This window comes from Cetorhinus maximus, chromosome 17 (genome assembly GCF_964194155.1).
Source record: "Cetorhinus maximus chromosome 17, sCetMax3.hap1.1, whole genome shotgun sequence".
Taxonomy (NCBI): Eukaryota; Metazoa; Chordata; class Chondrichthyes; order Lamniformes; family Cetorhinidae; genus Cetorhinus; species Cetorhinus maximus.
Window position 1 is genome coordinate 7,653,787 of NC_135895.1, and position 12,784 is coordinate 7,666,570.

Below are 12,784 nucleotides of genomic sequence, written 5' to 3' on the forward strand. Positions count from 1 at the left end.
TAGAGTGTACTCCCAGTTCACTAACTCTTTTGAGCGAGAAAGGCAGAGTAGTCAAGGGATGTCAACAAACCTCACATAATATTATCATTTAGGGAAGTGATCTCAGGTGCTTTATTATTAAGGACGTTAGTGAAGGACATATTTTTGGATATTACTTTTTGTGTTTAGGGAGGAATAGATATGTTCTGTAAATGATTGTAAACTGCTGCAGTGTCTCTTGCTACTGTCTCACTCCCGTTTTTAATAAACCTGCTCAGTAGTCTACGACTTAAGCTAGTGTAGAGAGGATTGCTTATTTTGCCGCTGTGGGAGTTGAACATCATGAAAGAACTCGCAATTTATTCAGTAAACCTGGTACGGTGTCAAGAGGTTCTATTCGAAAGGAGCTTGTTAAATGAGAAGAGACAAGGGAAGCTTGGATTGCTCTCAAAGAATGGTTAGAGTACAGGTTTTGTCATGTCTCTACAAGAGTAATTTGGCTAGAACAGAGAAGGTTAAGGGGAGGTTTAGTAGCGGTGTTCAGAATTTCCTTTTGTAGTATGTTCAAGCCTCGCGCCTTTTTTAAATTACCCGGGAACTTGGGGAGATGACAGTTCCCCGTCGCTTTCTCCATGGCAACGCCTCAGCCAGTCAGAGTTGACTTGCCAACCAATCAGCACCCTTTTGTCCTGTAGTATAAATTGTCGTGATCGTTTGAAATTTGGCATTCTTGCGTTTGTCCTGATGAGTGCAAGGATGAAAAGTTTCAGCAACGTGTCTCTCTTTTCAGGAATATGTGATCTAACAGCAGAAATTCAGGACCAATGTGATCCACTCGGCTGGTCCCAGTGAACATACGAGGGAAGCGGCGTCCTCAGAAAATAGCTCTTCAAAAGCTACGTTCTGGAAATTTCATTAGATGAACGTTTATGAATGAGGAGATGGATGGGGAGGTATGGTGGGAGGGGTGGGGAGGAGCAATGAGAGATTAATTTGCCTTTTTTTGGAAGGAGTTTTATCCATACCAGCTTCTTCATCACTTGCCAAAGATTCCAAAGACGACGCTGGAGCTGATACAGGGTCAAAAGTAGTGCAAGCTGTTGGCCAGTCCGTCATGATGCTCTCGTCGGTGAGTTGACTCCGCTGGTTTTCATTGGCTCGGATTTGGTGGTAGTGATGACAGTGAAATTGTCAGTGTTCACTATCATTACTCATCCACAACTGGCAGAAACTCTGGGAGTCCTGCCCACGCTTTGGAATGATGTGGGAATCCAGAAGCTGCTATCAGTGATTCTACAGGGGGAGGGGGGGGCATTGAGACAGACCCCCACCCCTCGAGTGTGCAATTCGGAAACAAGCACTGAATTGTTGAAAATATCCACTCTTACGCTGTTAGCCTCACCGTAAAAAAAAACCTTTGAAATCTTTATGGGACGAGGCGGTGCTGAGTTTTTAACCAATGTTGCTGCTACTGCTGCTTCTAGTTATTCCAACCAGGAGACCTGCTGCCCTGGGATGGAAGTCATGCTCCACTGTCTTGCGTCATCCTCTCACATCCACAATCGCTCACCTGCAACTGCTCTGTGATATCCACCATCCAACTACCGCCTCGGTCGAATCCTCTTTCTGCTGCCCTCCGCTTTGCCCACTAGGAGAGAACTCTGTTGCTTTTCAGCCCTGATCTAATGGCCAAAATGTGGACATTTCGTTGTTTGGATGTCACTTTTTTTTTTAAAGAGTACTTTTTGCTCTCTTCAGTTTCCAGTACCTCTTCATTGGCCTTACGGTCTGTAAATGGAATTTTAAATGCACGTCTTAACATCCACATTTCAAAGGCTAATATTTTCTTCCTTACATACGAAAATGTTTGTAACTTTGTGTGCCCTTTACTTCCTATCTTTACTTTTGGGTAGACAATCTTGTTTGAGGCACAGGGAAAGTGGGTTAAATGTAACATCTTATGTGCCTTTCCCTTGTGACAAGCTCGGGCGTTCTTATTGTTAACACATCCTGTTCATGAAATCACTTCTGGTTACCTCTGTCCTCTTAATAACTTTGGCATCACATTTGCTCTCTTCTGTTATCATTTGTCCTAAATAGACCAACTTATCGACTGAGAAGTATACTGAGTTCACAATTACTGATAAATACCCTCACTGGCCCTGAAAAGTTAATTTGATATTTGTGGAATATCAAATTTCTCTATCATGATTTAAAAAAAACCCACATATTTTTAGCATAACTGTGTTTTAAAAAGTTTGTTTATGTTGTTTTAGCGTCTACCTCAATCCAAGCCTAATCATTTATTTTACGACACGAGAATATATGTGAAAAGGGAAGGGTAATCAATGCTTTTATCTAACTTGTTTGCTGTCTGTGAGACTACTTCAATATGATTGGCTGCTCATCCTGCTAGCTGACATCACTGCTGGTGGATGTCTAGAGATTCCCTTGACTTGGTGTAAGATTTAAAATGCCACCGGGAAAGGGAAAAGCCATGCCACAGATATTGCTAAGATCTTGGCAAGAGGAACACGAGAATTAGGAGCAGGAGTTGGCCATCCAGCCCCTCGAGCTTGCTCTGCCATTCAGTAAGATCATGGCTGATCTATTGTGGTCTCACTTTCTTGTCTAGCTCCCCCATAACCCTTGACGCTCTCTTGATCAAAAATCTATCTAACTCGGCCTTGAATATGTTCCAAAGACCCAACCTCCACTGCTCTCTGGGGAAGAGAATTCCACTGACTAACTACCCTCTGAGAGAAAAAAGATTTCCACATCGCAGTCTTAAATGGGAGACCCCTAATTTTTAAATCGTATCCCCTTGTTCAAGTCTCTCCCACAAGGGGAATCATCCTGTCAACATCCACCCTGTCAAGCCCCTTCCGAATCTAACAGGTTTCGATAAGATCACCTCTCATTCTTTTAAACTCCAATGGTGACAGGCCCACCAATGGTGACAGGCCCACCAATGATGACAGGCCCACCAATGGTGACAGGCCCACCAATGGTGACAGGCCCATCAAGCCCGCCTCACAAGCGGATCCCTTCCCCCCAGAATTCAGTCGTGTTAACCTTCTGCGAACTGATTCTGATGCAGTTATTGTCCTTCCTTCGAGGTCAGGGGTAAACGTGTTGCTTCCCTGTCGCCTGCAAAATCCAGCCCATTGACTCTTGCTGTTGTGGAGATGAATCGGCGTCTAAACTGGCCTTGGTCTTTACTTGGGGGCAGAATTTTACGCCCCGTGGGCGGACGCGCGCCCAACCCGATCGGGCGCAAAATGCCGCGCGACGTTGCTGGGGGCCGAGCATCCCAATGCCATCGGGCGATATTTCGGTCGGCTGGGCGCCTGCCGACAATTAAGGGGCCTATTAAGGCCCTTAAAGTTTCAAGGAGCGTTGATTTCTTGGCTGCCCGTCCAAAGCTACAGTGGGCGGGCAGGCGAAGCGACCAGGTCGGCCTTTGGATTTTTGAGGAATCCTTATCCAAGGGCGGGATGAGTTTCCGATACCAATTTAAAAAAAAAAAAAATCCTCGGGCAGAATTTTTATTATCCGTATGTTTAGGTGAGTGAGTCCAATGTGTGGGATGTATTTTCCTGCACTTTTTTTAACATCCTTATTTCTTGGTTGTAAATTCTTCAGCCCCCTGCCTTCAGGGGGCTTTCATTGCCCACTCCCCAGCGCCCAGCGCCTGCACTGATGTCAGTGCTCGCCCCAGCGCCCCAGCTCCCGCACGGACAGCGGTGAGCCTTTCAGCGCACCCTATCGAGCTGGTTGGCCGTGTGAAATTGCGGTCAGGGGCCGATCGCGAGGGGGGGTGCGGGAGCGAGCCCTTTCCCGGCCTCTCACTGGCCTGCCCAACGCGCCTGCCCTCGGAGTTTAAATGCAGTGTCACGGTGGTTGGGGAGAGGGGGAGCAGCAATGTTGGGGGACAGAGAAAAGCGGAGGGGGTGTCTGGAACGCTGTAAGTGTCCAATGCACTGCGACTGTTCCCTTGAGTGCTTACTGGCTGAGGTTTTGTTGGATGAACTTGCATCTGTGTTGCATATTTTTTTTGGTGATGTATGACATATATAAATTGAATATATTAATTTGGGAGGTTTGGGGGAGGGGGGGTGGCGGTGAGTATGGATTGGATGCCTGTTCCTTTGGAGGACCTGCTGCTGGTGGCTGTTTGCAGCCTCAGTGGCTGTGACAAGTGCTCCAGTTTGCAGTGCTGAGCATGTCCTGCATCCCATGACTCGGGCTGAGTTCTTCTGTGTGCAGTGAGTCGAGATGGTGCTGTGCGACACTGATCAGTGCCCTCCTTCTTTCTGACAGAGACTGAGCAGCATTCTGCCTTCTGCCTGGTGCGATGGATTGACTGAAAGAGAAACACACAATCTCCTGGTGGACCTCCCTGCCCAGCGACCTGACTGTCGGGGAGAGGGAATTCAGCCCCTGTCATTACGCTCTGCCACTGAATGATGCCTTCATTCCCGATTGATGGAGGTAAGGGGGGGGAAATTACACGTTTCCTAAAAAGCTTCTCATTTTGTCTGGTATGAAGAGACAGAGCTGTGTTTTATTAATACAGAGGCCGTTCCTTCTTTGGTTTTCCTGGGGGCCTGTTTTTAGCAGCGAGGGGTATTTTCTGAATAATACAGGGACTTGTTGCTTCCCTTCTGATAGGCTGAGTAACTTTGACCGGCATCAAGTAATCACTGGGTCACTTGCAGGAATGGCTCGCTCTCACCACCTTAAAGGCAACGAGGGGTGGGCAGTAAACGCTGGCAACGCACACACGCCATGAGTGAGTTCGATATGATCAAGGCTGACCTTGGGCGTCAGCTCCACTCCCCAGCCCACTCCTCATGTCCCTCGATTCCCCGAGAGACCAAATGCATGTCCGTCCCATCCTTAAATATACTCAATGTTGGAGCGTCCGCAGCCCTCTGGGGTAGAGAATTCCAAAGATTCACCACCCTTTGAGCGAAGAAACCTTTTTCTTATCTCAGGCCTCGCTGAGCGGCCCCTTACCCTGAGACTGTGCCCCTGTAACTGTGTTCTCTAGAGCCTGAGGGTTTGGTGAATCCGAAAAAGAACGAATCAACTTGGTAAAAGTCTGATCTGTCACCTTCACTGGAAGATGGATGCTTTGTGAGAGATCGTTTGGAAAAATTAGTCACTGCCCCCGCCCCCCCCCAGCCCCTGCACCCCAGCCCCTGCACCCCAGCCCCCTGCACCACCCCCCCCAGCCCCTGCACCCCCCAATCTAACCCCCCAATCTAACCCCTCACCCATGTGACGTTGCTCATGGTGTATCAGAGGATACAATGGTGCTTTGTTGCCGCCCAGTGGCTGCAAACTAAAACTACAGCAACATAGGGTGGACAGCGGGTGTGGTGGGGGGCAAGGGCCCTGTTTACATAGCACACTCTCATAATAACTGATTACACAGCCACTTTCATAGCTCATATACAAAACACATGCAGCAGTAGCGATGAGGGGAAGCCAATTTTGGGTCAGGAAGTGTGAGCAGACCCAAGATCTCTATATATAGATGACGGTAGTGCATTGTTTTTTTTATTGATTCACGGGATGTGGGCTTCACTGGCTGGACCAGCATTTATTGCCCATCCCTAATTGCCCCTTGAGAATGTGGTGGTGAGCTGCCTTCTTGAACCGCTGCAGTCCATGTGGTGTAGGTACACCCACAGTGCTGTTAGGAAGGAAGTTCCAGGATTTTGACCCAGCGACATTGAAGGAACGGTGATATATTTCCAAGTGAGGATGGTGAGTGACTTGAAGGGGAACTTCCAGGTGGTGGTGTTCCCATGTATCTGCTGCCCTTGTAGTTCTAGGTGGTAGTGGTCGTGGGTTTGGAAGGTGCTGTATAAGGAGCCTTGGTGAATTCCTGCAGTGCATCTTGTAGATGGTAAACACTGCTGCTACTGTGCGTTGGTGGTGGAGGGAGTGAATGTTTGTGGATGTGGTGCTAATCAAGCGGGCTGCTTTGTCCTGGATGATGTCAAGTTTCTTAAGTGTTGTGGGAGCTGCACTCATCCAGACAAGTTGGGAGTATTATATTACACTCCTGACTTGTATCTTGTAGATGGTGGACAGGCTTTGGGGAGTCAGGAGGTGAGTTACTCGCTGCAGGATTCCTAGCCTCTGACCTGCTCTTATAGCCAGAGTATTAAATGGCTAGTCCAGTTCAGTTTCTGGTCAATGGTAATCACCAGGATGTTGATAGTGGGGGATTCAGTGATGGTAATGCCATTCAATGTCAAGGGGCGATGGTTGGATTCTCTCTTGTTGGAGATGGTCATTGCCTGGCACTTGTGTGGCGCAAATGTTACTTGCCACTTGTCAGCCCAAGCTAGGTCTTGCTGCATTTGGACATGGACTGCGTCAGTATCTGAGGAGTCGGGAATGGTGCTGAACATTGTGCAATCATCAGTGAACATCCCCACTTCTGACCTTATGATGGAAGGAAGGTAATTGATGAAGCAGCTGAAGATGGTTTGGGCCGAGGACACTACCCTGAGGAACTCCTGCAGTGATGTCCTGGAGCTGAGATGACTGACCTCCAACAACCACAACCTTTGTGCTAGGTATTACTCCAACCAGCGGAGAATTTTCCCTCTAATTCCCATTGACTCCAGTTTTGCTAGGGCTCCTTGATGCCACACTCAGTCAAATGCAGCCTTGATGTCAAGGGGCAGTCACTCTCACCTCACCTCGTGAGTTCAACTCTTTTGTCCCTGTTTGAACCAAAGCTCTTACTCTAGAGCACTTACTACATAGCAGAAGTCCCAACAGCCTCCGAGTGTTGAATGACCAACCTCAACAGGAGCAACCAGAAGTACAGGAGGAAGGGATGTTGAATAAAGTTGAGGTGCTCCCTTGCAGAACTTGAAGATTTGAAATGATGATTGACTCAGTTTTTACTCAGTCATTTGCGCTGATGCAGTCCATGGAATGATTTTAGTGAACCCACAATTCCAATAGTGATCCAAGCTTAATGGAACTAAGATTAGTGGTACAGCATGGAAGGAGGCTATTTGGCCCATCACACCCATGCTGGCTCTTTGAAAGAGCAGTCATGCTTAGTCCCATATCCCCACTTGTGGCTAGTAAATTCCTCATCCTCACAGACCTGTTTAATTCCCTTTTTAAAGTTATTGATAGAATCAACCTTGACCTCAGTGTCAGGTAGAAATTTCCAATTCTGGACCACTCTCAGTACAGTTAGGGTGACCACATTACAGGCAGGATGTGATTGCTCTAGAGAGGGTCCAGAGGAGATTTACGAGGATGTTGCTGGGAATGGAGAATTTTAGCTCTGAGGAGAAATGGGAGAGGCTGGGGCTGTTTCTTTGGAACGGAGGGGGCTGAGGGGAGATTTAATTGATAAAATTATGAAGGGCATAGATAGAGTGGATAGCAAGGGCCTTGGCAGAGAGGTCAATAACCAGAGGGCATAGATTTAAAATAACTGGTAGAAAGATTCAAGGAGAGTTGAGTACTTTTTTCACCCAGAGGGTGTTGGGGATTTGGAACTCACTCCCTGAAAGGGGAGTAGAGGCAGAAACCCTCATCACATTTAAAAATACACTTGGATATGCACCTGAGGGTTTGAAACCTTCAGGGCTTTGGACCAGGAGCCGCAATCTAGGGTTAAGCTGGATAACTGTTTTTCAGCTAGTATAGACATGATGGGCCAAATGGCCCCCGTTTTTTTTTTGTGTCTCTAACTCTTTGAGTGGAATAGTTTCTCCTCACCTCCCCTAGATCTCCTGCCGCCGGTTTGAAACCTCCTAGCTGCCCCTCTGGTTAATAACCCACTCTTCAGAGAGCGGAGGTTTTCTCTGTCCCTGTATCAGTGCTACATGAGTGCTGCCCTGCCATCGACCCACACTTTTTGTGCCTGGTCTCCCGTCCCTCCTGGGCATGTGGACTTACTGAATCTACAGCCTGAGTCTGTCACCCTGCCTGTGAAAAATTTACTCCCGTAATGTCCCTGCTGTTAATTCTCTGATGTGACATTGGTCTGAGATTGAGGCGCTAAGAATGGGAATGATGAGAGTATATGCAGGTAGAGAATTGGTCTTTAGTCATTGACATGTTAGTGGTAGGAAGGGTAGGAAGCACATAAGTATATTAATGTGGTATGGAAATCCAATCCCAAGCCAGTTGGTGAAGTATAAAACTAGACACTAGTGCTGTCGTTGATAATCGGTTCATTTGCGGAATGAAGCATTACATACGTCTGCTTCTTACCTACCGACCAACCCAGTGTCCCAGTGGGGTCTCTTCACACTCTTTTGAGCACCTATGAACTAAGAGTAATTAATCCAATTAACTAATTTAAACAAGTTGACAGCTCCTTTAAAGGACACTAACTAAGGAAAAAGTTTAAAGGAGCCTTACCAAATTAAATCCAAACGCCGTTTCGGGGGGGCAATGATGGACGTCAGCCCCCCCATGGCACCCACTGGTTGTGGAAGGCCAGTGGACACCATGTGGTCTCTCTCCAAGGACACCTGGCCACAAACCTAGCTGCAGAAGAGGGGCAGACAGGAGGGCCAGCAGTCTCTCTTTACAAGTGCTCTAAGTACTTAACTAGTCAATGCCCTTCACCTGAATACCTCAACGATATAACTAACAAATTATTAACACAGTGGCCTGATGAGTTGGTCCAGAGAGGGTCGCTTGTTTGGCATGACATAAATGTGCCTTCCAGCTGGCGATGCATTCACCTGTGCATCCTCTTCAGGTTGTTCCTGCTGTTCCTTGAATGCAAATAGGAACTTGTATCCCTGAGTGTCTCCACTGTGGTCACACCAGTTTGCCTGTTCTTCTCCTAGGAAGCAAAAGTACAGGCGAACCCCCAGCGGAAATACATTTCCCATCTTGCCTGAAGGGGGAGGCACGGAAGAGGAATCCACAGAAAAGTAGTTGGCAGGAGAAGCAAAGATTTCTCGGGTCTTATGAGGTATCAGTGACTCTGTAAAAGCTGTGTTTTCCCCAGGGCCTAACAATTGCCTTGTAAGTTTTAAAAAAAAAAATTCTTTCATGGGATGTGGGCGTCGCTGGCAAGGTTACCATTTGTTGCATTCCACTGTCTGCCCCTCTTCCACAGCTACGTTTGTAGCCGGGTGTCTTTGGAGAGATACCACGCAGTGTCCACTGGCAGGCTTGAGGCCCTCCACGACCAGTGGGCACCATAGTCCATCATCGGCCCCCGAAACGAGACGACATTTTGATTCAATTTGGAAAGGTTCCTTTAAGCTTTTTCCTTTGTTACAGTGTCCGTTGAACTGACCTGGCTAGGTCGTTTCAGAGGGCACCACATTGCTGTGGGTCTGGAGTCACATGTAGGCCAGACCAGGTAAGGGCGACAGATTTCCTTTCCCTAAAGGAGATCAGTGAACCAGATGGATGTTTTTTTACAACAATCGATGATTGTTTCATGGTCACCATTACTGAGACTAGCTTTATATTCCAGATTTATTAATTGAATTCAAATTCCACCAGCTGACACTTTGGGATTTGAACCCAGGCCCTCAGAGCATTAGCCTGGGTCCCTGGATTACTAGGATAAAAGCAAAATACTGTGGATGCTGGAAATCTGAAACAAACCAAAAATAGCTGGAAAAACTCAGCAGGTCTGACAGCATCTGTGGAGAAGAACACAGTTAACGTTTCGAGTCGTATGACTCTTCATCTTAAGACCATAAGACATAGGAGCAGAAATTAGGCCATTCGGCCCATCAGAACTAAGGAAATATAGAAATGAGGTGAAATATAAGCTGGTTGAAGGGGGTGGGACAGGTAGAGCTGGATAGGGGGCCAGTGATAGGTGGAGGCAAAGAAGAGATTGCCAAAGATGTCATAGACCAAAGGACAAAGTGGTGTTGACGGTGGTGATATTCCTTAGCTAATTTGTCCTTTTGTCTGTGATATATTTGGCAATCTCTTCTTTGCCTCCACCTATCACTGGCCCTCTATCCAGCTCTACCTGTCCCAACCCCCTCAACCAGCTTATATTTCACCACATTTCTATATTTCCTTAGTTCTGATGAAGAGTCATACGGACTCGAAATGTTAACTGTGTTCCTCTCCGCAGATGCTGTCAGACCTGCTGAGTTTTTCCAGCTATTTTTGTTTTTGTCCCTGGATTACTAGCCCAGTGACACTGCCAATGCAAATTGTTCAAAATCCTGGAACCCCCTTCCTAACTGCACTGTGGGTGTACCTACACCACATGGACTGCAGCGGTTCAAGAAGGCAGCTCACCACCACCTTCTCGAGTGCAACTAGGGATGGGCAATAAATGCTGGCCCAGCCAGCGAAGCCCACATCCCGTGAGTGAATAAACAAAAAAAAACCACCGTCTCCCCAACAGCAACTGCCTTCTACATGGGCTCAAAACTAAATGACTGTAAACCAGACAGGAGTGGTGAAAACTGGGACATGCTGCGTCACCCCACTCTGAATGCCGCCTTCAAATGAACCAATTATGCTGGGGGATTGGATGGGGACCCAGATCCAGGATGACTGATTGGGGTCATTTGTAGGAAATCTAGGCCGTGGTGTCTTCATCCTTGAGACTTTCTGTGTTCTACATTCAGTTTGGGCAAAAGACTGCCCAAGCCATATGAGACATGAAAACCTGTGAAACGGTGAGGTTATTACTTTAATGAGATTGTTTGTTTTTTTAAAATTACTGATCAGGGCCAAAAGGACCTGTCTCTGGGGAAATCACATTGCCACAGTTTCTTTACAAGAAACGAAGGGTGAAGACTCAGGTTTTCACCAGCTGTGTGTGTTTCTCCATTGCTACAATCATGGAGCGCTGGAGAGGTCGCACCATCCTTAACTGGGCTGCAAAGTGAACATGAGAAACACAACATGCACTGGCTCTTTTCACCACACCCCCCCACCAGTTACCAAAGCGAAAAGGCTGTTATACCAGTTGGCCAGCTGGTAAACAGAGGTGGAATTTCTCTGTGATGAAGACTGTTAGCCCATTTACAATCAATTAGTCAGCAGCTTTGTAAAAGTTGAGGACAAATGAAGTTCACAGCGTTATGCTAACGTAATTTTTAACGAATACCGTGCTGGATTATGTGCACTTGCCGTCATGTGTCCGTGAACTCACATGGCTCCCATTCCGAGCATCTGGTAAAAGCCACTTCCAAAGGTGTGACCAAGAATGACGTCAGCACTGAAAATCCATCACACGTGTCCCAAACCCTCTCCCTGGAGAGGAATTCAGACTGGCTTCATTGCCACAGGATTGAGGTTAAACTGCTTAATTTCCTATTATACTGTTGTCATCAGGAGTCCACATCCCATATGGTGTTGCTCCTTCAGAACACCATGCCGATTGATCGAATTCCTGGGTGTCCTCATTCATTAGTCACTGAAAGCTGGTGCAGCAAGCAATTAGGAAAGCAAATGGTATTTTGGCCTTTATTACAAGAGGATTTGAGTTCAGGAGTAAAGACATCTTGCTGCAATCATGGGGAGCCTTGGAGAGACTGCACCTGCAGTATTGTGTACTGTTTTGGTTTCCTTACCTAAGGAAGGATATACTTGCCGTAGAGGGAGTGCAGCAGAGGTTCACCAGACTGATCCTTGGGATGGTAGGATTGTCCCATGAGGAGATTTGGCCTGTATTCTCTAGAGTTTAGAGGAATGAGAGGCGACCTCATTGAAACATACAAAATTCTTACTGGACCTGACAAGGTAGATTCGGGAAGGATGTTTCCCTTGGCTGGGGAGTCTAGAACCAGGGGACACAGCCTCAGAATAAGAGGTTGGCCATTTAGGGCTGAGATGAGTTCCTTCACTCAGAGGATGGTGAATCTTTGGAATTCTCTACCTCCCAGAGGGCTGTGGAGGCTCAATCATTGAGAATGTTCAAAACTGAGATCGATAGGTATGTTAACTTCCATCTTGAGAGATGATTCTTTCTTTTACAAGATGGAAGGTCCTGGCCTGATCGGAATTCTAATCTGGGACTTTTTAAAAAGGTCATAAGTTCACCTTGGAACTGTCAACAAGCAGGCCCCTTCCAAGAAACCACCTGACCTGTAGGGTGCTTGAGAATGAGTTGTTTGTTTGTGTTGAACTGCAAAGCACTTTAATTAATGAAGCCGGGAGTCAAAAAAGGCAATTACATGGGAGAGAGGGGAAAAAAAAAAATTAAGTTGTGAACCTGCTAGTTTTGAAGGCAGTCTTGTGGGGGAACAAGCTGAGGAAAGATAGCTCCCTTTCCCTACCTTGTCTGAAATTGTGTGTGGCTATCAACCTGTAGCCAAACGACCCTCATCTGAGTGTAACCAGTCTGCATTCGGACCTGCAAAGCTGAGGTCGGTTGGTGAGAACTTCCAGGCATCTTCCAGGACCAGCGGCCCATCTGCACGCAAGAGAACTCTAGGTCAACAGCACCGACACCCTGTGGACTTTATCCTTTATTTTATAATGCTCATCCTCCAAAGCCCATCTCTGCAGAGAGACTCTATCTGTTTGTCCTTTGTTTGTCTGTGTGTGTGTGCGCTGGGGGAATTCTTTAGGAAGAGATAGATAGTTATACTTCCCGATTACAATTGTGTGTTAACCAGTATTTGCAACTTGTTAAAAGAAGTTTTGTTTTAAAATGAATTAATCATTGAGTTTTTTTGAAAGAAGCCTGGTCAAAGTCTCTCTTCTTCCGTGTACTAGAGGTATAGGTAAACAATTGACCATTTTGGTGAGAAAATTAAACAGTTAAATTAATGGTGCGGCCTGCGGAGTAGTGGGGCTTAAT

The 12,784-nt window shown here is 46.8% G+C and overlaps 1 protein-coding gene across 1 annotated transcript in view; it reads left to right on the forward strand.

Moving 5' to 3' along the window:
* The window catches only part of ttll7 (tubulin tyrosine ligase-like family, member 7), a 272,951-nt gene that overhangs the window by 97,089 nt on the left and 163,078 nt on the right, over window positions 1-12,784 (forward strand). The window contains exon 3 of the mRNA XM_078560682.1: window positions 4,303-4,473. Within this exon, the coding sequence (XP_078416808.1) occupies window positions 4,446-4,473 (28 nt within the window). The 5' untranslated portion in view covers window positions 4,303-4,445. The remainder of the gene's footprint in view (window positions 1-4,302; window positions 4,474-12,784) is intronic.